General features: G+C 42.9%; 2 protein-coding genes across 3 annotated transcripts; both read right to left on the bottom strand.

The window, feature by feature from the left end:
* Nucleotides 1–562: 562 nt before the first annotated feature.
* mrvi1 (murine retrovirus integration site 1 homolog) lies at nucleotides 563–18,002 on the bottom strand. Its single transcript, XM_037247556.1, has 38 exons — nucleotides 17,908–18,002; nucleotides 17,496–17,584; nucleotides 16,879–16,998; nucleotides 16,618–16,801; nucleotides 16,032–16,093; nucleotides 15,898–15,958; nucleotides 15,672–15,830; nucleotides 15,427–15,544; nucleotides 15,298–15,348; nucleotides 15,031–15,108; nucleotides 14,902–14,958; nucleotides 14,758–14,817; nucleotides 14,631–14,686; nucleotides 14,385–14,478; nucleotides 14,177–14,305; nucleotides 14,018–14,103; nucleotides 13,035–13,743; nucleotides 12,513–12,648; nucleotides 11,951–11,979; nucleotides 8,658–8,864; nucleotides 7,595–7,701; nucleotides 7,330–7,391; nucleotides 6,970–7,143; nucleotides 6,664–6,695; nucleotides 6,500–6,541; nucleotides 5,949–6,350; nucleotides 5,779–5,857; nucleotides 5,478–5,595; nucleotides 5,364–5,394; nucleotides 4,493–4,633; nucleotides 3,896–4,027; nucleotides 3,052–3,205; nucleotides 2,874–2,923; nucleotides 2,658–2,792; nucleotides 2,216–2,280; nucleotides 1,272–1,397; nucleotides 952–1,080; nucleotides 563–831 (listed from the first exon to the last, which is right to left on the bottom strand). The coding sequence occupies exons 2-38, from the start codon at nucleotides 17,512–17,514 to the stop codon at nucleotides 675–677; spliced, it is 4,551 nt and encodes a 1,516-aa protein (XP_037103451.1). The 5' UTR covers nucleotides 17,515–17,584; nucleotides 17,908–18,002; the 3' UTR covers nucleotides 563–674.
* A 223-nt stretch (nucleotides 18,003–18,225) lies between these two features.
* ctr9 (CTR9 homolog, Paf1/RNA polymerase II complex component) lies at nucleotides 18,226–26,427 on the bottom strand. 2 transcript variants are annotated; one of them, XM_037247559.1, is made up of 24 exons: nucleotides 26,271–26,427; nucleotides 25,818–25,916; nucleotides 25,496–25,735; nucleotides 25,296–25,413; nucleotides 24,619–24,708; nucleotides 24,287–24,543; nucleotides 24,100–24,207; nucleotides 23,745–23,981; nucleotides 23,244–23,462; nucleotides 22,875–23,058; nucleotides 22,701–22,789; nucleotides 22,435–22,620; nucleotides 21,785–21,872; nucleotides 21,558–21,706; nucleotides 21,364–21,480; nucleotides 20,918–21,063; nucleotides 20,749–20,820; nucleotides 20,362–20,497; nucleotides 20,144–20,290; nucleotides 19,906–20,057; nucleotides 19,606–19,684; nucleotides 18,986–19,095; nucleotides 18,802–18,913; nucleotides 18,226–18,762 (listed from the first exon to the last, which is right to left on the bottom strand). In XM_037247559.1, the coding sequence occupies exons 1-24, from the start codon at nucleotides 26,313–26,315 to the stop codon at nucleotides 18,403–18,405; spliced, it is 3,540 nt and encodes a 1,179-aa protein (XP_037103454.1). In that variant the 5' UTR covers nucleotides 26,316–26,427; the 3' UTR covers nucleotides 18,226–18,402. The 2 variants fall into 2 exon arrangements, with proteins under 2 accessions (XP_037103454.1, XP_037103453.1); XM_037247558.1 differs by having other exon boundaries at nucleotides 18,226–18,913.
* Between the last annotated feature and the right edge of the window lie 366 nt (nucleotides 26,428–26,793).

The following is a 26,793-nucleotide window of genomic DNA, read 5'->3' as shown; positions in this document are numbered from 1 at the left end:
CAGGTCTACTGTATCTGAAAATGTGTTTTGAATTAAAAATCTTTATATAAATAATTACCACAAAACATATCATCTCTCTAAGTATCAGCTGGTACTCCAAAAAATCTATTGGACCAGAAACATACATTTCTATGTTTACATGGTACTTTATATCAGAAGTGCCATATTTCAGAGGTCCCCAACCACCGGGCCATGGACCGGTACCAGTCCGTGGGTCATTTGGTACCGGGCCACACGGAAAAAAAAGATATATATTTTTATCGACGATCGATTAATTCAGGTCAAGACGCTCGTCCCGGTCACGTAACATGTTTCCCCAGTCGAGCCCGCAAAGCTACGGAGCAGATACTTAATGGTGAGTTTTATTTTTATGTGTTTTTCATTATAAATGTATTATTTCTTTATATAAATATACAAAGGCTGGTCCGTGAAAATATTGTCTGACATGTAACTGGTCCGTGGCGCAAAAAAGGTTGGGAACCGCTGCCATATTTCATATTCACATGTACCATAATTGTATTTGGTCCCTAAGTAGAAGTGAACAAGTAGTAACTGTAACAAACTTTATACATAAGGCTTCTGTAAAAATTCTGTTATGAACTAAATTGAGTGGGACAGAAGGGTGTCAGTGAAAAAAATGATTTGGTTCCACCCTGAATGAAGTGCTCGTGTTCTTATGTGTCATCACGCTTGTTGTAGTAGCCAGAGAAGAATGTAAAAATGCTGATAATCAGACACATCACCAGAAAAACCATCAGTGACAGAAGCCGCTTGCTCCACGAAATCTTCGGGCAAATGCGGCTAAGAAGAACCAAGACCTCCTCCATCCTCCTGTGGAGAAGAATAAAAAAGCCAACTCACCTGCATGAGCTTTATATTGTGATTGATTGTGTGTCTTCAATGTGTTTGTGAACCTTTTTGAAAACAATATAATTGTACTGTGTGTCATACCGGCTTGCTTTGATTTTCTTTCCGCTTTCTTCATCCCTTATCTTTGATTCCAGCAACTTGTCTGCAGCTTCATCCTCTTCACGCTTTTCCTCCTGGATTGCTTTGTTTTGCTTCAGTCCTTCTTGGTAGCTTCAGTGAACATATTATACAGTCTTATTCATCAGTAAGTTCAAACAGCACAATGTTACCGAAGAAAAAGTCATCACATGTGCAGTATGATATGTCGCAATACATTAACTTCAACTTTAATGTGATGATCGGCCATAATGGCTGTGTTTATCTATCACAGAAAGTGCATGTGCAAAGAGAGAAGGTCTCACCCTTTATTGTACGCCACTTCCTCAATCTTTGCCTTGAGCTCTGCCCTGATTTCTGCTCTGATCTCCTCCAAGTTGACGGCGGGCTTGGCAGGCTCCGCTTCCTGCTGCTCCGTCACACTCTTTCCACTGCATTGTTTTGCATAGGAAAGCACAGTTAGTCCTCGGCCACATCGCGGCAATCATTTTGTGAGTGCGTCCATCACAACATCAACCTGATGAACTGAAACAGCGGCAGTGCAAAAACAAAAAAATTGAAAATACCAAGGGCATAGAAAGCTAAATTGTATGTGTTTGGTGTTTTTATATCGCTCATCCTGTCCAACCATGCGCTTAAAACTCTTGAGGAAACTCCCCTGTAAGATGCCATAGAAATAAGGCAGACACAAAGAAATGCAAACAATTCTATTGATGAATTGGCAACATGTGTCACAATATTTTTTTGGGGTTCCACAAACTCAACAGTATTTATACAGAATTAAAAAAAAAAAAAAACTACCTTTAGGGTACACAAATTAAAGATGCTAAATCAATCACTGCAATTGATTCATCACATTGTGCATGCTAAACTACAAGTAAATTAGGCCACAGAAGTAGCGAGATGTTTGTTATTGCTCCTCTCTGGCTATTGGCAACACTCAACTCTCTCCGTGACCAGGATACGACTGCAGCACTGAGTCTGGACTTGGTCAAAAACGAATGTTTAGATTATGAGCCTGGAGAGCAACTTCAGTGACATTGAATGATATTCTTCCATACATTTCCCCATTTCTCAAGCTTCTAACACATCCTCTAGGTCACACAAACAAGATAAAAGTTCCCACTGCCACATAAAATGCTTTTTCAGGCGTTTTTGGGCCATTGTTTGGAAGACGGCTCGTGACCTCGGGAATCAACCGGTCTTGTGTGCACGTACAAGTGTGTGTGTGTGGGTTTACAAAACCTACCACTCTGTTGTCGCCTGTTGTGTCGATTCTTGTGAGGAGTTTCCTTTCACATCACCGGCTTCACTCTGCCAGGACGGGCGTGGTCATAAAATTATTAAAACATCCTGTACGCTAAAGTCGACACACTTTCGCACGATTTCTAGATGGCCGATGCAGATTGTCAAAATAGACATCTACGTTTAAACCAGTGATTTTTTTTTCCAGTGGGAGAACCCATAAAAAGTTATAAAATAGACTGAAATACAAAATTAATAACTGTTGTTTTGCATTCATAGCCTTAAAAATGTGTCTGTCGGATTTTGTCTAACATTGGTGAATTTACCCATCCTTTCTTTGTAGCATTATTTCCCCAACAAACTGACAACCATAAAAATCTTCCTGGCAAAAACAATAGTTGTGTGAATCCAAGTTGCTGGAGGTCAGAAAAGGACATTAGACTCACCAAGGCAGGAAGAGCCGCAGCAGGCGTGGAAGCTGTTGGCGCATTGGGGGCGGCAGTGGGAGGCATCTGACCTGGAATGTTCAGGAGATTAAACTTGGGGACCACAGCAACACTCACTCTGCGTCTGGGCAGCGCCTAAGCGAAAGAGGACATCGTTGTTAATGTTATGTACAAAAAAAACAAGTTTGAGATTATTGGGCAGGGATTGTTGCGCACCTTTCCGAGAGTGAGCGACATGGATCTTGAAGCACGAGAAACGCCATCATCTGGATGGAAAAGATATTCAGTGTTACATTTGGAAGCACTATTACGACTGCATTTTCGATTGTTGTCGGAATAAAACATGGACTATCAAAGTGACCAATTTTGCCTGATACTCGTTCTTTTGTCTCACCTCCAGTTTCTACGGAGCCTCCATAGCAGCGATTAGAGTTCTGGTTGGCGAGCTTTTTAAATTCCGTCAGTTCGGCGTGGTCTTTCTCATATGTCCTCTTGAGGTTTTCAACGTATTGCATCATGACCTCTGTGGCTTTGCTCATGCGTTTCTCCTGTGGCCAAAATAGGAAAAACTTTCAGACTGAATGTCAGTTTGTGTCGACTCTACCCACCTCAAATAAAACATCTGTCGTGTAGACGTGAAAGCTGCATCATAAAGTCGAGTTACTGTGCATGTTTTTGGAACACCAAATTTGCTAAGACACGTTGGTGTATTAATGTGTCAAAGATCTAACCAAATAGCTTTTTTTTTTTTCAGTAACTGACACCCAGACTTGCTTCTCGCTGACACTGGAATTTCGAGGGAAAATAAATGACTTGGCTGATAAAGTCTCATTGAGATTCCCATGAAGAAATGAGCAGCTGTACAACAGCACAGGAAGTAAATTCACTTCGAAGTTTACGCTCATAAATAGCAACAGTAAATGTTTGCTTTGGCCGTACTCATGTCTGCCATGTCGAATTCAATCCTTCACCGTGAAACATACTATAACCATTCCCAAAAGCACATTTCTTAAAAAGGAAGTGACGGACACTTCGATAAACATTTTGCCTTTTCAAAGCTACGAGTATAAATTTAAAATGATGTATTATTTGGAATGCAGTTTGTGGTCATGAAGACACATGATTGTGTCTCAATCTTCTGAGCATTCCTATTTTTTGTAAAGATAGATTTTTTTGTAATGTTTTAGTTGTAAGGTACCTAAGGGTGTACAGCAGACAAAAGGTTCATGCGAATGTACCTGTCGAACGGCTCCAACTATCTCGGATCTGCTCGAGAGGCGAGTGGCCAGCCGATGGAGCACTGCCAGCGTCTCTATGAGCCTCTGGTAGGCCTCACGCTGCTCCAGGTTCTGCCACTGTGGGGCAGTCATCTGAAAGTTTCCAACAAAAAAAAAAAAAATCACAATCTTCTTTTAGGAAAACAGTGCAGAGTACAAATGTGACTAAAATACTCTGTTCTGAAGTAGAATTACAAATACTAAAAAATATGGTTTGAGCAGAAGTACTGATTCAACTCTGGTAATAAATAAAGTAAAAAGTAGAGATTTTGAAATGTACTTAAAGGGAAAGTCAACTCAAAATGTTTCTTTCCAATATGTTGCATGCGGCCCCACATTAGTCGAAACACGAGATTCTGATTAATATTGCGTTTGTGGAAAGTGAATAAAGCAGCTGAATCCACTCAAAGTCAAAAGAAAAATGAATACTGAATAAAATTACAGAAAAACCGACTTTTTTTTTCACCCGCAACTGACATCACCAAAAACAACACGATTCCTAACCTGACAGGATACATATTAACAGTGTCCAGGAAGCACTTTTTTAAAAGTACTAACCTTCAGTGCAACTTTGAATTCTTCAAGTTCCTTTTGTGTATCTTCCTCAGTTAAGTTCCTCTCCCTCTCTGCCTGTTTGAGGCGGGTCTCCAGGGTGTAGTTGTCATTACGAAAGGCCAATGACAGCTGGACAAACGCATTCTGGTGGAAGGAAGTGACAACAATTAACTTCATATTCCACATAAAAAGCACAGACGAGATGGAGAACAAAGGAAGTCTCTCATGGTAAAGGGAACGTTGAGTGTTATTGTTTACTGTCTGCATTAAATGTTACTGGTAACATGCGGGGGACCCGCTGTGACCTTTCACCTTACGCTGTGAATCCATCAAAGCTAGGCTGCACATTTTCCAACACACTACAGAGGAAACACATGACCTCCGACTTTTCTGATGCACACACAGCCCAGCGGGACCAACCGCACGGACTGATGCCCGAACCAGACGTCACTCGTGTTTTGCATCTTGGCCACAGGAAATCACCTCGAGTCTCTTTTGGGTGATTGTGACCACAAAATCACTTTCCTGTTGACAAAACACACCGCCATATCCAAGCAGATGTGTTTGTGACCGTAATTAACTACTATGGTAACAAAACAGGGTTTTGCAAGCTGTAGGATGCATCTGGAATATGTATTGGGAAAATCTGAACTGCTTCATCCTCATGGGGGTTGCGGGCATACTGGAGCCTATGCCAGCAGTCTTTTGGGCGGCAGGCAGGCAGGGTCGCCATCCAATTGCAGGGCACGTACAGACAAACAACCATTTGCACTAAGGCTCACACCTACGGACAATTTAGAGTGCTCAATTGGCCTACCGTGCAGGAAAAAACTCTTCAAGTAAATTGTGTTGCAAACCTGGAAAGATTACAAACCTCAACTTCTTTTTCTGTGAGTGGAGGTGGACTGGAATGAAATCAAAACAAACAGGTGGTTAGACAAGTTGTGCAGCAAAAAATGTTGATTAGCTGTTGCTTTGGGACACACACCAGCCGGGAAGGCCCCGATGAAGTTTGAGTTTTCTCAGCATGATGTCGGAGATGTTTGGCATGGCGTCCGACTTGGTCTCCTCGCTGCTTGGTGAGGAATTTGGAGAAGAAGCGGTCCCTGGAAACCCATTTCAGCATATATCTTTGAAATCCAGCTCATACACTCTTTGTTTCATCGTCATCATCAACATCATAATCATCATGATCATATTTTCCCAGAGATTCAGGAAGTGCACACCCTCGGCTACATTCTGTTCTGAAAGCACATTTCAGTCTTGCGCGGATAAACAAAGAGAGTCACCTTTTTCCTGTTCAGCAGCTTCACTCAAATCCGGTAACTTGGAGCCGACTATGGTTTGGTTACGCATCAGCTTGTGGTCCTGTACATGCATCAGACGAACACACCAGCTGAATACATTTCATGGTAAATGAGCTCAAATGGTACATGAAATCGCAAGAGCAATGTTTTACCTCTCTGAATTTGGACAGTTTGGGTGCAGGGAGCTCTCTGAGCACCGAGGATTTCAAAATGCCATCCCGGGTTTTGTCCGAGCTTGCGTCTTCTGCTCCATTTCTGGAGTTAATACCCCCGATGGCATCCCAGGAAACAGCCCTCATTAGTGGTGGGAAAGCACCAATGGTCTTAATTTCAGCAGTACAGGGGGCCTGTTGCGTTGGGGGTCGAGGGACGGGCTTGGCGACCCCTGTGGCCGGGGCCTGGTTGGAATTTCGTCCTCCGTCGTCACTTTTATTGGCTCCCGGGGGACTTTTGGCTTCACAGTTTTCCTTTGGAATGGCAAAACGGGGCGTTAGGGTCCCAGAAGACACTTTCCTCTTCTCTGTGGGCTTCCAGTCCACAGCTAGTCTGTTGCCCTGAGGGAGCCCATGACATTTAAGTTAATTCGAGGACCACTCTATTTCAACGCTAAGTACAAAAAAAACATTGTGACCATGTCCGATTGATATCTCAAAGCATCACTGCGTTTGGTTTGAGCAATTTGGTAAATAAAAGGAAAGCTGACCTCCACATCCCTTTGTCCCCTCACTGAGGCAACGTCCAGATGCTGCAGGAGAGGGCGACACAGACAATGACATGTATGAGTTGACCTACTTTCCAATACAAAGAGAAAATGACAAGACAGCTTTGAAGAGAGAACGAGAGGAAAATAATATGTAGTATGTTTACCTGGCTGATCGACTGTGGACTGCAAGTCACCTCTGGGGAACCCACAAATGGACCAAGAGAAATAAAAAATAGGTGAATAACAGCAATGTCACACAATTATTTAGCAATTTTGTCTTAAAGATTTCCTGTATTAACTAAATCTTGAAAAGAGTTTAATGGAAAATAATCGAGTGTTTATTGCATAACAAAATACCCATTTAAGGTACCTAACAGTGCATTCAATTTTACTTTGGATTCGATGAGAACGGAATTCCAGAGAGAATGGTAGTATTTGGTAGCCGTACTTTGACCAATGATGTGTGTCACCTGTGGTCGAGTCAGAAAGGCTGCTGGTAGAACGGCGGCCCCGTCGCATCAGGAAGCGGTCGCTGACCTTTTTGGCTTGTTCCAGCAGCTCCAGATTCTTCTGGCGATCTTCCTCTGAGAGCTGCAACTCCGGCAGCTTGTCCTTCACCAGGTCGATCACATGACCTGTGCTGTCTAAGAAAACCACGCATACACTTCAGTCCTGAAGTATTTTTATCCAATATTTCTGGTTACGTGTATCGAAATCATAAAATAAACAATTGCTCTACTTAGACAGCATGCGTCCGTCCATCTATCTGTACGTCCGTCCGTCTGTCCACAATCTGTACATCCATCCGTACATGTGTGTGTTTTATCTACCGACTGTGGTGATGGATCCTGTCGAGAAGTTTCTTGCCAGATGAGCTCTTGGGCTGTGTGGCCTACAATATCATACACAAATTACCATGGACTCTTGGATAGATGCTGTTATCAAACCAATACATTCATCCGGACTACATTTCAGACTGGTTGCTAGTCAGTCACAAGGCACATTACAGAGACAGTCACACTTTCCCGCTCACATTCGCATTGTAACTGACCAGGCGGCGCAATACAAATGGAACCATACTTTGACTGCGCTCACCTAGCGTGCTCCAGAGGACGTCCATCTTGCTGGACAACGGAGGCCTGTTGTGGGTAGATGATAGTGGGGCCAGTCATGACAGCAGCTCTGCTCTCAGCAGGTGCACACTGTGCAAACAAACACCACAAAGGCAACATGTGATCATTATGAGGACGTCATTCAGTGTTGTATTAAATACACATGGAGTATCTGTAAATGCTCAAATGCATTGAATAAAGGGGGCTATGGAGGAACATTACCATTGCAATGGCAAAAATGAATCACTTTGGGAATTCGGGAGCGCAGTGAAAGCTAAAATAAGTGACGATTATACTTGTTGATATCTTGCATTTATAAATCTGTGAAAAGAATTGCGTGAGTGAGAAAATTATGCTGGTTGTCCCTAATCTCTGCAGCGTGAGACCCGACATGTTTCAGCTTTTCTTCATTTTAGTAAGGCTCATAAATATTCCGTTTCATAGATACAAGCATAAAATGAATAAAGTAATCCATTCTTACATTTTGGATTTGAATGCAAGTAAAGGATAGCCAAAAGACGGTGTATTACTAGTACCTAGTATAGTTATTGGTTTAGTTAAATCTAATCTAATCCTATAAACCTGATGTTTATACTGTACAATGGCGATAGTGATAGCATAGCATCATCAAAAGTTGGCCGCCCAACATCTCAAGGAGGAAATTTAGGTTTGTGTATTTAGAAGCAATAATAGTTTCTTGTCCTGTTGGAATGTGGTGCATTCCACAGCCTTCTACAAGGTTTTGCAGAAAATAATTCTTTTTGAGGTATGATGGCAATAAACAAGACACACGCGGGCCCAAGCATGACTGCCTCCATCACTTCTAAAGAGAATGCTAGGATTTTATCCACATTCCTCAAGGCATTCCTCAATGCTTTAAATGTCTTAAAAGTATACCTTGTTTGGAGGAGGAAGCCTGGAGTGGTAACGCTGACAGCGATTCCTCACCACGGCCAATTTGATTACACACGAGCAGCTTTTATGGACTCACATGCTTTGGCCTAATATGTGCTTCTTCGTAGGAAGACACTATGCTTTGTACTCACCGTACTGGGCGAGCTTGAAGAACTGTCCAAATCCTCGGGGGAGTCCTCTTCTTCCTCAGGCACCGTGGGCATGGCAGGGGGTAGACACCGCCGGGAGCGGGTGAGAGGGAAAAAGAAGGGGCCCTCAGCAGTGGAATTCTTGCTGGACTCCTTGGTGTTGTTGTGAGGGACAGATGACTGAAGAAAGTCCTTCGCCTCTTCCTCGACCTGAATAAAAGTAGAAAATACCTCAGATTATTTGGACAGTACTGGATGTATTCCTATAAGGGCAACATTGGGCAAAGAAGTCATGTTTGTTATGAGAAAGCAAAGTGTGGAGAGTCTCTGTCGTGAGAATGCACAGGTGCAGTCACTGAAAAAATATCCGCACCTCTTGTTGTGGCAATCCACAAAACAAAGCAGTATACATGTGGGATCCTAATAATCACCTTATCATATCACAACTATTTGTTTACTATAATTTTTGTGGCTATAGTTTTGAAAAATTGCGACAAGGTATTGCGGACCGCACATACAAAGTTGTCGGATGAACTCACTGGACAAATTCTTTAGCAATACAATAATGCAGTGATTATGCAATAATCCACATTAAATAAATAACAGCGTTGACATTTGGTGCAGGAGAATTGTGAGCGTCAGTGTGACAAATGATGATACAATATCACCTCTTTATAACGATGTCCTAAAATTGCCCAAGTGCGACAGTGATTAAAATTGATTCGACTCGAAAAAACCTGCGAATGAACAGACCTAAGGCTAAACCAAAATGAACACAGTGTACTCTTGTAAACATTGAACTCATCAGGCGCCAGTGGAGTTGCTGCCTTCTAAAGAAAAAAAAAAAAGTAATAATATGTAAAGCGTCTTTGGTTCCTTGAAATTGAATGAATTATTATTATTATTATACTTATATGGTAAGAAAAGTCCAAAGTTATTCCTATTAGCATTCTTAACTGTTGGGGTGAGAAAATTGGAGAGTCTCTGAGACGACTGACTCTCGCAGGCTGGCTGTGGCGATGAGTCTCCGAGGGACATTGTAAAATAAACACAGGGGCTTTTACATACACAATATAATAAGAACATCCTGAGTGGGAATCACACATTCAGCAACAGAGGGGGAAATTACATAACTCCAGCTGTGTTGTCTTTATTTGTGGGTGGTGGTGGTGGTAAAATTAATACAGTAAATAAAATTGACAGAAACACAAGAGTATATTGGGTATAAGGACATCCTGTGATACTGTATTCATTTATAATAGCATTGATTTTAAAGTAAGAACTAATTGGGTTATTTTGCTCCCGGGCTAGTCTATTTTTAATCCATCGCGATGAATACAGATGGCGAGTGGTAAACACGCATTTTATAATCTGCAATCATGGCTGAAATCTAAACAAGTCAATCGAAAGGAATGGACATGCATTGCACATCTTACGTTATAATGAAATGTCATTTTTGGTAGATGTTAATGAAAAATGTTGGTACAGTCCAACCACGGCAGAGTTAGCACAGAAACATCAACGTTTATTGTACATTTGAAATTTCAAGCAGTTATTTGAGCTCCAAATGTAGATTGTTTCTTGATGATAAAAAGTAGTATGATCATACAAATGTAAATGATCTGATTTGTAAGTATATCCTTTCAAGTTGAATGACTATCTAAATCTTCCTTTGAACTCTCTTCCCTGTTTTGAAGCAAATATATGCAAATCACCACACGGTGCCAGGCCACTGCATTGGTACAGGAACATTTGCATAAGGTGCTGTCTGCCTTTGCCCCACAAAACGTGTCTCTGTCAAATGGAAAGTATATCAATACTATACAATAGTATTTAAATAAACAAACCATTAATAAATAACCATATATAAAATCATGTTTCTTTCAGACACACTTGACAAATGTTCAGTCAGCTTCACCGCATAAGCCGTCAGCTAAACCAAATGGGAAGTATCAAGGAGTATACCTTCAATCCAGACTAATTTACAGAAAAAGATGGTACTGTCTCGGACAAAACCAGGTACTAACACGTAAACAAAAATAATATTCTTCTTCACATCAGCAAATAATATTCTTTCTCCTCCACTGCCCAACACAGTGGAAAAATGACAGGGAGAAATGCAGTATGAAAGTCCTGCACAAAATTATTTTACAACGTAAACATGCAGCATTGTAGATTTCCGCCAACTCTGCATGAGGCTGCAGACGTGACCATGAGACAGAAATAAATAAGCGCTTTGATTATTTCCTGTGGGACACAGGGACTGACACACATTTCTGTGCACACACAGTCCAAATGCAGTATTTGTTTTCTCATGCTATCATTTTAGCCACAGTGCTTTTAACAAGCAAAGGACAGAGACATGGGGACTGTCACCTTTGTTCCCCTCATCGGCACGTTACATAAGACAGACCCCTCCTGTCACATTTGTGTAAAATGTGGCTGAGCTGAGTCAAGCGTGGGGCCCACAGAGGAAGTGCTCAGCTCGAGAACCTCATGTGACATAACGGGCCAAAAATGTCAGAGCCATTGAACAAAGATGGACAATTAATATCTCTGCTGAATTTCAGATGCATCACAAGATCAACAGTTATTTGCATTAAAACAGTTTCAAGTTCAAGTAAGATCCTCTAAAAGACACAGCGTGCCACTCATCCTGCTCACATCTCAAACAAAAGACCCCCCACGACAGAAGCCCCCCATCTGAACCTGTCCAGCCAAATTGGAGCGCTACCTGTGTCCACCTCCAGTTCCCAGCGGACCTCCCGTCTCAGGCGACTTCCCACCGACTGTCACTGCATGCTGCCTTTTCTCAGAAAAGGTCTCCAGCCTCTTGGTCTCCGCTTCCTTCTCCCATCCCCTCGCTTCCCTGTCTTTTTTCAGCAGCAGCCTCTCTTTGACTCCTGGGAGCTTTGACCATTTAAGGAGAGAGCTGTATGCCTCTTTGAGCTACTTCAGACTGAGTGTGTGTGTGTGCGTGTATGTGTATGTGTGTGTCTGTGTGTATGTGGTGGTAAAGTTAGTGAGTGAGTTGGTTCTCTGCCCGCTCAGGGGAAACCACATTTCTTTTGCTAACTTAGAAGAATTGGTCATGCGTAATAAATAGCTTTTTTCTAAAACAGTTTTTTTTTTTTTTTTTATGCTGATCACGCAGTCATCACACGGAGCACAATTGATGGTCAATGCAATTTGCAAGAGCAATCTAATTGGACGCTGTTTCTGTCCATGAACAAGTTTTGGAACAAATTGATTTTAAGGAACGCATTCTTATGAAAGCTGCTCATTACAAACCTTACCTTATTGCATCTGTCTTGTTCTGTGTCACCTGTGGGAGCCAAAGAGATAGAATTGATTTGCATTTAAAGGGAAATAACATGCAATGCAAATGCGACAGGACAACAGAGGGAGAGACAGTGTGCCATAAAATGGACTGGAAAGAAATCGAGCGTCCCATCCAGGCAGGTGTTGGCAGGGGCGAAGTTAAGCTGGCAAGTCGAACTGCTCTAATTCCGTCATCTTCATCACTAGGGGCAACGACAACCTGGCAACCAAATCCAGAGACATGACTAAGTCATCTGCTCGGGTTGCTAGCACTGGCACTGGCCAGTATCTGACCCCGGCTGAAGTTCCGCGCCACTTTATGAAGCTTTATGGTTGTCACATAATACAATTAATGCTCTCCATTGCGTTTCTCAAAACAGGATCTGTCTGGTCTGGATATGCGTAATGGACAGTAAGCTACCATTAACATCAAACTCCTAGTGCAGGTGGGGAAGGCCAGGGAAAGTTAAAATGGAGGGCTGTACTGAAACGTAACATTCACAAAAAATACATTTGAAGCAGTATTACGATACATACCATTCATGGGAAGCTGCGGAGCCTCACTGACGTCTGAGATTACATGAGGCGGAGGCGGGGGACTCGCAACTGGGTCTTCATGTGGTGTAACACGCTCAGTTAAGTGGTCTGGATCACCTGACAGCTCGGGACAGGACTGCCTCCGAAAAGTGCAAAGAGAACATTTGATTAATCTTAACACGTTATAATGCTTTCCAAATAAGATGGTGGAAAAGTACATTTGTTGCTTTCTTGTTTGTATTTTCTCGACAAAATTGGCAAATCTAAATGAAACCAAACACTGCAACAATAGCATGATATGAATGCAAATAAATTACGTTGCTGTTATGGTGTATCATTGTGTGTACGGTTGCACAATGTACAGTTAAATAAAAGTACTGCGATACCTTGTTATCAATATGTATACGATATTTGGTCTAAATCTACATCTGTGGATACTGCTTTCAATTAAGGGGCATACATCAAATCCATTTAGTCTTTGCTACTCTTTACACAATGTTATTTCTCTCCCCTGGAACCAACCTGTTTATTTTTTTCCACGATCTGAGCTTCAAGTGAGTTCAGTTGCAAATCCGTGTCGGCTGTCCGTCCCAGTGCGGCCTCCACCCTCTGAGTGATGCTCTCCATCCTCACCCTCACTTGGCTCACCCTCTTCTCGCTCTCCTTCACAAGCTTGGCCGACTCCAATGCGCTGTTGAGCATGGCCTCCATTCTTCTGAGGGCCGACAGCAGCGCGTCTGCCGTCACCCCAAGTTGGACTTGTCGCCGCTGTGAGGCTGCTCCACCTGGGCTGCGAACAGGTTCTGTGGCCACCGACGCATCCCTCCGCTCCGTCACGCGTTTGCCCTCAGCTCCGTGTGTATCCTGGCTCTCAGTGTTGGTTTCCTTGTGTACGAGAACAACTCTGCTACTGCTTTTTTGCTCGCCTACACTCTTAAGAGAAGCTTGCAGGTGGCAAACCTGCTCCCTCATATCAGTGATAGTCTGCTCCGCTTGATGGAGCCGAGCTTTCTCGGCGAGCTCTCTGAAGGTCTTGCTTTCGCCAGTGCGGGGCTTTGCTCCCTCGACGCTAAGCGCTTTCCACCACTTCACGATGGCCACTTTCTTGGACTGTGGTACCGACTTCCCGGTCTGGTTTGGTTTTTGCTCCTTCTCACAAGTTTTCCACTGCTCGTCCACCTTCACCCCTTTATCCTCCCACACAGACTTCTGGAGCTCGAGGTCCTGCAGCCTGAAACCACCAGCACAGCTTTATAAACATCTCCTTCACACGCTGTTATGTCTGTAGTCACCAAAGGGGCACTAAAACTGCACTTAGCCTCAATACTGTCTTGCATACAGAGGATGGTAAAGCCTGTGTGTTGCGTAATGAGGTGCCCATAAATCTTTCTGTCAAAAGCAGACATTTTATTAGCAGGAGGAAGCTGCTCAGAGTAGATTTTAACATCAACCAAAAGCGCTCTGTTACCATAAGAGGGAAAAAAGGAAGGCAAAAAGTCACATACACATTGACAAGCCGCTGCTTGATGCTTGCCTGTTGCTGCTGGTGCTGAGGAAAAGGCTTTTCCTGGGTTTCAAATGAGGAAGAGACCTATGTCGGAGAAACAATATTGATTAATGGGCTTTTGTGTTTAATCGCTGTCTCTTGAGAGATTTGAACCCACCCTTTCTGGGTACTTGTTGCGCCAAAGATGAGCTTTTTCCGCAGATTTGATCTTATGGATGATGCTCTGAATGTCCTCACATTCTGTATGGAGAGGAGGGAGGCTTCTTTCGTCCACAGCTCTGCGATTCTGCCGGCGAAAGGAACGAAGCACGGCCACGCGTCACTGACTTGATTCAGAAAAAGATGATGACGATTTTTAATAGTACCTGCTGCAGGTCTTGCATTTCACTTTGCAGGGAGCGGCGGTTTGGAGGCTCTCGGCCGTACAGTGATTGAGAACTGATGCAGAATCTGTCATACCTATCCGGTGAAAATAAACAGCAGTTAGGCAAAGTGGATATAAAGTTTTTTCTCTTTCTGTACTCTAACATGGAGCTGAGGTGTAAAATTCTCAACTCAAAATTCTCATGTATGATTCATGAATGGACCAATAAATGTCTTTGCAGAAATACCTGGACAGAACTTGATGTGAATGTTCATGTAACCTCGTCAGCTCGGCCTGCACGCCCTGTGACATGACACCATGGAAAATAATTATTCCCATATAATATTTATGCTGATAACCGTATTGAAACAAACCTCAATGATGTTATGATTCTCCGCATGAGAACTCTTCATCTTATCCATGAGAATGTCTTTCTACACAGGAGATGTGGAAAAGATGCCTAAGGTCATTTTGAAATGAAATAAAACAAAATGGATTCAAGGGGTCAATGAACCAACCTTGGTCATTTCTCTGTCTTTCATAGTCAGCATGACCAAAGTTTCTTGAAGTTCAGCCTGTCAATATTTGAATGCTCAACAAAACAAAAGTAGAGCACAGAAACTGGTGTTTGACTGTTATGATCCTACCGTCAAGTCAGCATTGACTTTGCGGAGTTTGTTCGAGCCTTCTTCTGAACATGTCTTTTCAAAGGAGAGTCTTTCATTCTGCGACCGATTTTAAAGGAGACACATTATGCAGAACACAAATTAAAACAGTTCCCAAATGTCGGACAATACATCCAAATAATATCTAAAAGAAAATAGAAAGTAAGGTGGAAGTAAAGTGACTTTTGGGACATCTTGGAATACCTGTGAAATGAGTGTAAACCATGAAAAAAATATATTTTGCATTACCTTGTCTTCAAGCCTCCTGATGTGAACTTTCAGGTATTCAACCTCATTGCTCTGCAATTGGCCCAAAAGTCTTACTTTCTTTTATTCTATTCATAGCTTCCTGGTTAATATGTCAAGTGTATGAGATACCAGCTTGGTGCAATTGGCTTGCGTACGGCTGGCTCTTTCCTGAGCTTCTTTAAAGGCTCTTCGGGTCTCCTCCAGTTCCTCTGTTACGGATCGCGCTCGAACTGCTGACCGCTGGGAACTACTCATGCCAAAATAAAGAAAGACATCCATCGCCACCATAAATCTCCCAAGAAATGCAAGTGATAAGCTCACACTTGGGTCATTCATAAAAAAAGATTTTAATATTCTCAAATGAAATATTTTACCTGGCCAGCTTTGCTCTCAGCTCAGTGATCTCCAGGGTGAGCTGCAGGTTGACATCTTCACACTGAGCCACCGTCCTCAGCAAGCTGCTGTTCTGCTCGCTCAGCTTGCGATGGGCTTGCTTCAGTTCGGACACTGTTGCCGACAGCTCTTTTGCTTCACTTCAACCGAATGAGTAGTTTAGTTGTAAATTAAGACAACATTATATGAAGAGAGGCAGAAACTAACCAGTCACATTGTTGGCTGTCGCCTGGAGCAGCCTTTGAAGGAGTAGTTGAAAATTCCAGACCTGAAAGAGTATTTGGTAAAATCAAATTTCTCTGATCAATATAATTTTAAAACTAATAATAAGAGTAGCTTACCATTTATGGGCAGTACTGAAGCATCTGGGTAAGGTACATCATCACCACTGTCCACGTCAGCACTAAACAACAGGGAGAATAACAAGTTCCAAAAACAGTTCTAGTTTCTGCAAAAACTACCAACACACACTTAACTTATCAACGAAATGATACAACGCAAACAAATTGACTGATGTTAACGGGTATGCTTGAGTCCATGTGCTTCTTCAAAATATATTCAGCAATGGTGGGCCAGCAAGGTTTTTCTCTGCAGGCCGAAACACTACCAGAAGCCCTGAGCTACATTTCCAACCTGAAATGTAACATTTGTTCTGTATTCATTTATTCCCAACAATCTATTCTCCACATTTGGTAGCATTTCTAGCAGTAGCAGTTCTGGCCCTCGATGTTGTGAGCATTTTTCCATCCTCTGATCGGTTGGTCAAAGTAAGCCACACCCGAGTTGCGGTCAATACACATTAGTAGGCTACATTTAATAATTAACTATCAAAAGCATGATGTATTTTATTGAGATATTTTGTGTTTTTGTCTTATTAGATAAATATGGAATTTGAACTACAGGCAATGCTGCAGTATCATTTTGTACCTGTCCTGGCTGCACTGGGCAATCCACTCCTTCATAGTCAGGTGGAACATCTCTCTGCTCACAACAGGGTCCTGACACTCGGGGTCCAGCAGCTGCTGCAAGGATGTCAGGCGGCCCTGCTGCTGCTGACTCCGGGCCGTCACCTTCTGCAGGTATTGTAAGATGCTTGATGCTGACACGTCTCCTGATAGGGATCGACAAGACGGTGCCCAATTTTAAAATAAGCGTTTTACAGTATTCATCTTTCAACAGTCGACATACCTGTGCTGGAAGCTTTACATGCATTGTACATGATGTCAAGGAGTTCATGTTCAGAGAATTCATTTGTGTCGCTTGAGTCCTCCAGTTCGTCCCTCATCACACTGTCAGGAAACTCCAACACTAAACAACCATAGACATGTTAGACAGATTAGAGAATTACCAAAAATTGAATCAAGTAATCCCGTAAATGGAAAAACTAGTCCTATGAACAATTATGTGGGAAAAAAAACCCTCAAGTAAACGGTGAGAAACTGAATTGAAATATTCTTTTAATCAGAGCATGAATGTCAGATATGCCCTACAATTGGTTTGGTTAGCAGCCAGTTCCATTTTTAGGTGGACAAAGGGGGATATTGTACATGGCATGCTGTAGCTGTTCTTTTTATCTCATCTCAAAGATAAACTCAAAACAGATCGAATATGAGGCCAGGGTTGTTGTTGGGTCGTCATACATTGTTTCTGCCAGGCTTCACGTAAATTAGTCACCTTGCTTCTGTGTGTGGTGAAATGACTTGCGAAGTACAAAAAGGAATCAAATGTAACGGATGAAATGTATTCCCACCTCTGGCAAAGACAATTCATTGCAGAAAGGATAATGGTGCACAATCATCACTTACCATCATTGCTGTCAGACATTGTGGCAACTGGCTGGATTCCCGTACAGGAAAGAGAGTGATGGATTGTCACATTTCTACATATGCTGTAACTGAAATTGAGAAAAGAAGCAGCTACTTTAAGTTGAGGATTCGAACACACAAAATGACCACAAATGGGATATCTCGATGAAAAAAAGCAGTTCATTGTCTCAGTCAGAAAACCTGATGTTTGCAGGTTTGATTAAGTAAAATATAAGGAACATCAAATAGTAAAATGGATTATACATATATAAAAAGGCCTGAAAAAAAACAAGTGTTTTCATGGTGCTGAAAAAAAACAATATTAAATAACACATCAATCAATCTTGTGGTCAATAAGATATTTTATAAATATATATAAAAAGACATTTCAATTGTAATTATAAATTCTTACCTCTCAAGCCAGTGCAGCTCTTCTGAAAGAGAAACAAATGCTTAAATATATATTATTGTCATTGTTATTTGGCCAATGGTCTGATTCACGTAAGAAGCCTTCAAGATGCTCTTGTGCTTATATTCACTTCACATCAAAACCAGCTGACAACCCCCCACCCCCGCCCCCACCCAGCACCCTCCATAAGCCCCCTTTTCCTCCGCTTCTCTACTGCCGAATTGACTGCCTGTGACAATTGTGCATTTACTGTTTGTTTCCAAGTTGCCTGTTTGAGCACACCAAAAATACAGTACCAATCAAAACTTTGGAAACACTGTGAAAAAAGTGAAGAACATTTTTTAATGTCATTTGTCTTTAGGTTGACATAAAATACAGTATTTCCCACTTTTCAAACATTCATCTTTTGGGACAGAACTAAATAAGACGGTACATGGTAATGCTGTTCTAAAAAAGAAAAACTAAGTATTGGCATAAATGAGGCACGTCTGTCAAAACCTAATCACTGTCATCGTCATTGTTGGAGCCCTCGGGTTCTGATGCATTGTCAGAGCGGCGAGGGGACCCTTCGTTGTCAGAGCGGCGAGGGGACCCTTCGTTGTCAGACCCCGGTTCTGATTCTCGCTCTGATGCCGCGACAGGTGAACCGGGTCGGGACTCGTCGTCCGATCCCGACCTCTTGCTCTCGTTGTCTGACTGGTCCGAGTCAGACTGTTGCTGCGCCCTCCTCTTCTTCACCGGACGGTCGCTGCCAGAGTCATCGTCGTCGGAGCCTGCCGAGCGCTGGGGGCTGCCCACGGATCGTTGAGGGCTGCCCGCTTCACTGCCCGAGCGGTTCCTTCTCTGAGGGCTGCCCGCCTCGCTGCCGGAGCGGTTCCTTCTCTGAGGGCTGCCCGCCTCGCTGCCGGAGCGGTTCCTACCGGCGTCGGAGTCGCTTTCCGATACGATGCGCTTCCTGTGGTCGTCGTCGTCATCATCGTCGGATCCGGAACCGCTGTCTCTTTGGTTCCTGAAGAGGAGAAAAGTGGATTCGTGAGAGACATTATTTCTGCGGCGCCATCTCCATCCACTTGTCTTTTACCTGTCCTCTGCTATTTTCAGGCCATCCTCGTCTGAAGACTCAGAAGACGAGATAATTGCCTTTGACTTGATCTTGCCTTTGAGAGAAGGCGGGGGACGCTCAAGCTGAAACTGAAAAAGGACATCAGAAAATTTGGAAAAAGAAAATCAATCTAGCCGTACAGTATTACAGTATTAGACTCAATGTTTTTCACTCATTGCATCTTTTTTTCCTTACAGTAAGTACCACCTAAAAATTCTACTTCATATTATTGTAAGCCACTGTAACATTAGAGGTTGAAAATTAACATATGAAAATCAGAACAAATGAAAATGCATTAAAATAAAAACTGAGCCAAAATACTGTTCTTCAAAATGAAATCCAAACCCATGAAAAGTACTTAGTGGTTCATTCCTGTACCACTAGAGGGAACCAGCAAAAACAGTTGTAATGTGCTAATATGTATGAAACAACAAATTGAGGAAAGAAAAAAAAAAAGTTTTACTATTTTGAAAGAGCTAATCAGTTAAATCAAAACTAGTTAATTTGTACGGCTCTAATATTTTTGCACGCCTTCTCTGGATTTGGAAGAAGCAATTTTCGGGCTTTGTTAAGTGTCATCTACATCAGTTAGAGGGTACCTTTTCGATCCTCTTGCGCTCTTTGGTTTTGCGCTGCTTCTTGGATTGCGCTCCTTCTTCATCGCTGTCTTCTCTACCTCTGCGACAGCAAAAAAAATAAAGACTCAGTTCCACAAAATGAATGGTTGAAAACTGGTCTAGAATATCTGGTGTGAATGCATTTCAAATGTTACAGACAACTGTAACATTAAATGTTCTGTATTCCATAAAAAAAAAGCTTCAACCATTAAGATTATGCTTAGTTTTAACATTCAATTTAGTGACTGTTCAATCAGTGACAGATGACACTAGCACACTCACTTCTTTCTCTTCCGGCGGGCCTTCCTTTCTCCGTCTTCACCCTCGTCCTGCTCGCTCCCGCTGGCTGCCTTCTTCTTCTTCTTTTTCTTTATGGGCAGATCTTCGTCGGAGTCGTCATTGACAAACTCGTCCATGTCGCCTCCCTTCTTGCGCTAGGAGTGGACAGAGAGAAGTCATGTTATTTATTTTGGGCTACATTCGCCGACTCTGTGTGTGGTCATATGTGTGCGTCACTCACACGTCCGCCACCTCCACCACCGCCCTTTTTCTTCTCCTTGGAGACGCCCTCGGTGAAGTTGAGCAAGTTCTTGGTCTTCTCTACATACAAAGCTCTCTGTTCCAACAGCTTCTTCGTCTCCTCAGCTTCCCGGCTCTTCTTCTCCTCCTTTATTTTGAGGAGCACAATGTCAGCAGATCACACCCCCAACCCTGAAATGTTGGCTGTGATTTACGTACCTGCTCCTTCATCAACTGCTGGCGTAACAGGTCGCGCTCTTGCTCTTGTTTGGCCCGGAGTTCCTTCTCCTCCTCGTCCTGTTTTCTGGCGCGTGCCACGTGGTACTGAGCCTGACTCAGCAGATCGGAGCACTGCCTGCCAACACACAACACACATGGTCAAATTAGGACACGAGAAGGAATCCGATCCAACACGATTATTATAATTTAGCAGACGCATAAAAAAATAATAATTGGAGCAGAATGAGACCAAACTTTAAATCGACAATATGGAGAAGGAACAAGTGAGAAAAACACCACAACTGCAGTAATTGGTGCAGTAAGCCCAAATACACAGGTGGCTTGAGAGACAACAAAACAAACACTTGTTTGCGTTTCCAAACATACCTAGCTTCAGAAGCTGCATGTGCAAGGTCAAATCTCATCTTGTCTCCAGCTTTGCTGAGGTAACTGAAATACCTGAGAGTAGACAAGCATGTGAGGAACAATCGTTTTTACAAATGGCCCGCTCCGCACCGTCTAACTTTCAATCAAAGTGGAAAGTGACCACTGCTACCTGTGAGCGAGTTCCAGCTCTTTGACAGAGCTCAGCACAGCCTTCAGGTTACTCTTCTCATCCTTGAGCACCAGAGTGGCGAGCCGCTGAAGCACCAGGGCCACGTTGAACATGAGGACCGTATCATTGGGTGCCACGTGGCGGGCCTGATTGCAACACGACAAGCCATTACAACAGCTCATAGAGCAAAATGACAAAAGAAAGACCTTGCAGAGGTTCTCAAAGCTTTTGAGGTTCAGGGACCACCACCCAATTCAACATAACTATCCCTAAATGCCAGAGAAACTGGACTTATTTTTTAAACTATTTTATTAAATAGTTCAATACTACAGAGTTCTATATTTAAAAAAAAAAAACATGGTCACGGAATAAATAAAAAATAAAAAAATTGGTATGATCTAACAGACACCCAAGTTACAGTTTGAGAAGCGCATCTCTGATTTTACCTTCAGCAGCATCTGCTTGCACTCCTGGAGTTTGCCACATTTAAAGAGTGCTCGCGCCAAGTAGAGCAACACTTCCGTGTTCTGGTGTTTGTAAAACTTCTTGAGGCAGTTCTCATACTGCACAGCAGAAATTCACAATTTAGTGCTCTCATTGATGCGCAGACACAATAGTTGTCAATATATAGTCCTCTTACCATCTGCACAGCGCTGATGTACTGCTTCTGCTCCACGTAGATGTGAGCCAGATTCAACCACACGTCGCTGATGTCGGCCGTAGCCTCCCTTACTTGTGCAAACACATCCCGGGCCTCTCTGAAGTAGCCCTTATGGGCTAGGACGGCACCTGGATACGAGATATTCCGGCTGAGATCAACATCTGGCACTGGTGTTTGTTTTTAACAACACAGGAAGCTCAACACACCAATTCCGTTGGCCGCATAGAGGTTCTTGGCATCATTTCGCAGGACCTGTTTGTAAATAGCCAAGGCGCGATCCTGGTGTCTCTTTTCCTGAACACATGAGAACATTGACAAGGAAAGGTCAGTAAAATGCAGAGTTCCACAAATAATGAACAGTGAATTAAATAATGCATATAAATGTAAACGCCATGCACACCTAAATTAAAGGGCATCTTCTTTGGCCTGAACCTTACACAAATGTACAACTTTTGCATACTCTGCTAACCAACAAACTAACTTACAGCTCAGGAGAGACCACTGTCTGTGTTTAGAAAATAAAAATATTTTAAAATAAATGCATACTGTATCTCAAGACCAGCAGGATTATGCAAAAAAGTTATTAAATGAAATAAATAAATTAAATGCTAAATTCCTCATATATTTCCTCCTTGGACACACAAAATTGTAGCCAGACTCTCTTTAAAAATTGGCTCATTTCAATACAATAGACGAGGCTAAAGTAGGGGACTGCATTCCAGCGCCCCATGTTGGTCGACGTCACACCCCGGCACATGTTTTAGGAGACAAAGTCCTGCTTGGCCCATGTCCTCCACCAAAATGTCTGCATAACCCTCTTGAGAAAGAAGAGACATATATTCTTTTGTGACTGCACCTTCTCGCGGTCTCTTGTGGGCTGGTGGAGGGTCTGCAGCCACACGTTGCCCAGAGCCAACATGGAGTAGGTGTCATTCTGCGTGGACGGCTGCTTCAGAATACGCTCAAACTTCTTTTGACCGGGCCCCCATTCCTGTTTGGCCAAGTGGAGGTTCCCTATGAGGGACCAGGCATCCGGGTGATCCTGCAACAAACAGTAAGAGAGAATGGTGACGACGGTCTGGAATGACAAAACATTACCAGATTCTTTGACCGAATATATACCTGATTAATCTGAAGGGCCTCTTTGAACCAATCAGAAGCCTCGTAGAAATTGCCTTTGTCGCGTGCCATCGCGCCGAGTCGCAAATAGCCTGCAAGCCAAAAAGAAATGTTACACAATCGCCTTTCGTCATACTTCAGCTGCGTGATGTATAGTTGTAGATTTGGTGTACTTACAGTCCACATAGTTGGGATGCTCCCTCAGAATATTTTTGTAGAGCTTCTCCGCCTCGTGGAATTCACACATGGCCTCGTACAGACGCGCCAGATTGTAGGAGGTGGTGACGGAAATGGCGTTATAGTAGTGCTCGTCGTGCTCTCCCTCGGCTTTGGCCCGCTCCAGAGAGGCAAGGAAGTATTTCTGGAGGAGGAGAAACTTTTGTTTTAATGTCTATAATTTACAACACAATGCTATTGTCCCTTAAAAACATGGAGGTGGTTTTTGTGACATTAACATAGCAGCTACCAGCTCGTTGCTTTGTGAACTGGACTCTCTGCGGTTACGCAACAGTCAAAACGTGATGCAATTTAGAGTCATGGACCTACCTTGGCCTCTTCCAGGTTACCCAGCCGGAAATGAAGCGCCCCCAGGTTGTTGAGGATCTCCGGCGGCACGTCCGCCTGCACTTTCTCCTGCAGGATGCGGGTGGCTGTGCCGTACGCAGACAGCGCGCCTTGGATGTCGGTTTGCTCCAGGATCTGAGCCAGCTCGATCCAGGCTTCCACGTCGTCGGGGTACTGCTCGGTTACCTTCTTCAGGTGACCCTACGAAGCAAAGATGAAGATTTCTTGAAATATTAATGGCCACTTTTTTTTTTGATTGACCATTTTTTTCAAAATACTTTAAATTTAATTGGACCATCCAATCTATGATAATGGAATCAGTGGTAACTGAAGAGCTGAGTATTTCTAGGTACTGTTTTGTTGAGTTTCTTTTTTCATTAGGGCGAGAGGTATGCCACACTCTAGACTCGTCATCAATAGTATGGCACAGTGGCAACATTGCACAAATATGACAGATCTGTTGAGTATTTGGGACATACGTACTTTGGCAATGTCTCGTTTTTCCTGGTCGTCAGATGTTGCATACAGGGAGCCCAGAATTTTGATGGTCTCATAGTTGTTGGGGTAGGCCTTCAAAACCTTTTCGAAGCACTGGGCTGCATTCTCTTTGTCTCTTCGATAAACATACATCTGTCCCAGGCCGAAGAAGGGCAACACGAAGGTGGACGAAGCAAACTGGGTGGCCTGGTAGTAATACTGAAAGGCTTGGTCGTAATCCTCCTGAGGTCAGAGGAGGAAAGATGAATGACATGTAGTATGTCTGTTTAGAGTCCAATAGAAAGAACAACTTCTGTATTAAATCAGATGGAAGCTACGTCACAATTGCCATGGATGCTACCTGCACATGAAAAGATCGAGCCAACTGGTAGCAGCTCTCCGCCTGCATGGCCTCCACCTCCGTGTTGTGGAAAGCATGCAATGCCAGGTGCTGAACTTTGCTGTAGTCCTGAAGGCAGATAACGGCGAACAATGGGAACGAAATTCAAAAGGACGTTGAGCGAGCGGGTGTGATGAAACTTGCCTACCTTTTTGAAGAAGAAGTGGTTGGCGAGGTGGTTGAGCACCATTGGGTTGCTGGGGTCGATGGTGTAGGCGCGCGACAGGAGTTGCACTCCGTTCTTGATGGAGTCGGCCTCCTTGCTGTTGAGCTCCAGCACAGCCAGGCCCACGAGGGCTCCCACGCATTTGGGGTTGAGCTCCAGGGCCCGACCGAACGCCAGGCGAGCTTTCTCCAGTTTGTTGAGCTTGACGAAGCAGTGGCCCATACCCAGCCTTACCTCGGCTGGTCGCATCCAAAAATCAATGCGATACAGCATGTCATGTATGCATGACTAGAGAAGTGAAGGCAACAGTTTACCTGGACAGCCGGGGTTTGTGCGCAGAGCCTTTTTGTAGTACGCCAGTGCTCCTCTGTAATCTTTTTTATTGAAGGAGATGCAAGCCTTTCCTGATAAACAACAAAAAGATGAGCTCTATCAGTGGGTTAAGTCTCATTATTTGCACAATTGTATTGTTAAACGTGGTTTATGATCATCCAGAGTTTTTCATTTTTTTTGATGGACAAGCTCCTGTTCTTTTTTTCATATTAATATTACTTCTCTTCTTCAGTGGCTGGTGCTGCAACAATGCTTCTACATTATTGTTCTTTTTCTATCATTTGATTAAAATAACATTGTAAACTCCTCTAATGATAAAAAAATAACAAATCCAAAACAAAGTTGTACGAAACAAATCAATCAGTTGATGTTTTTTTGCAGGTTTTTGTGCTTTGAAACTCCTTTGAGTTGTAAAGTCAAATAAATAAACAAAAATAAATAAATGAAAACAAATGCACAAAACGCAAACAAACAAATCGGTTCAATAATCGTTTCTCTGAAATTTTTCCTACAAAATATCAAGATGGGCATCTAAACAGTGCAGTAATGTATTGTACTGAAAATAAATATGACCGGACAAAGTTGTAACCCTCATCCATAACAACAGTAAAGTGTTGCGAGATTCCTAAAAACCTTAATTTGATAGTGTTCAACTTGCCAAGTAACGCAGGGATGTTATTGGTGGACTGGTTGAGGACAAATTGGAACTGAGCGTCAGCCTGGTCCATCTTGTCTCCTTCCAGTAGGCAAAAACAAGCTCGACCCAGCAAATGGTTCTGAACGAGACAAGACGAGTTGCATTCATTCAACATAAACGCTTCTTTTTTTTTGTCACCTGCTCTGAGATATTGATCTCACCTGATCATACATAATGATCTTGTCTGCCATTGTGTACAAGAGTGTGGCCTGTGTGATGAGCTCTTTTTTGGCATCTTTGTTCTTTTCCTTGCGTGCCTGCTGCACGTAGTAAGCTGCCAGAGTGTCTAGACATGTCATCTGATCCTTTTCGTGGTCGCTGTAATCCAGGTTCCCATCGATACGTGCCGCCTCCAGGAGTTTGACAAAGTCCTCTGTTTTGCCCTGCTTGTAGTACTCCAGCTGAGAGAAGAAAACATGGTAATGTCATTGTTTCATTGCTTATTTGACGAGCTTTACTTCTGCAAAAAGTATATATGCTCACCGCCAAGGCAATCCATATGTGGAGCTGTGTGTGCTCCTGCTTCAGGATACTGATGACCTCATCACCTTCAGGCAGTTGATCAAAATCAAGCTCGATGACCTGCAGGATGAAATGTATTACATTTAAATCGATTTGATGATTAGATAAATATACATAAATAAGACAATCGCAATCCGTCTGCAGGAATATGACTTCAGTTCCGTTTGGCGGACAGTGAAAGGTAGTTTGTGTGTGTCTGATTAGCAACACTACATCGATTTACTCAGGTTTATCACAATATTTTCCCAGTGTATATTAAAATACAGAAACGCTATTGGACATACAGTAAGTGCCTCTATGTCACAGATGAAGCACTAATGCAGTGCAGAACAATTCTGAGGTTAGCAATAGCACACACTGCTAATAACACAGCAGCGGCCGTTTGAGAACCAGCATAAAAACAAAAAGATTTACCTCATCGGTGTCCCGCAGAGGGATCTCGATAGACCCTCGAGACATCTTGGAGGAAAAAACAAACAAATGCAGTTGACAGAAACTTTAATGCCAGTGCAGCCAAATAGCCTGGTCGTAAATTGATGCCTTGCACCGGAAGTCAGCACGTAGATTGTGCAACCGAAAACTCCGTCCGATCGGACAAATGACTACATTTTCATTTTTACGACTTCGCTGATTTAGTGATGGAAATTCGCAATGCCAGGCCTGAGTTTCATGAGTTGTCACCTCGGTTTAAATAATCAAAAACAGTATCCGTTTTCCTTGCAAATGGTGCATTACCGCATTACAGGTGTGCATTATCAAGAATTAATAGCTTGAATTTCTTGACCACTTAATAATGCTACATTAGGGTCGCAAAACAGGCCAAAATACCAAAATCCTGGTGTGGCAAGACGCATTGCATATCTGGCTTTATAAAATTTCTGGAGATTTGATTCGTTTTTATTTCATTTTAATTTGGTTAATTTTAAATTGTTCTAGA

The sequence above is a fragment of the Syngnathus acus genome, chromosome 3 (assembly GCF_901709675.1).
Source record: "Syngnathus acus chromosome 3, fSynAcu1.2, whole genome shotgun sequence".
NCBI lineage: Eukaryota > Metazoa > Chordata > Actinopteri > Syngnathiformes > Syngnathidae > Syngnathus > Syngnathus acus.
The sequence above is the reverse complement of the archived record's forward strand: the minus strand, read 5'-3'. Positions and strand labels throughout refer to the sequence as shown.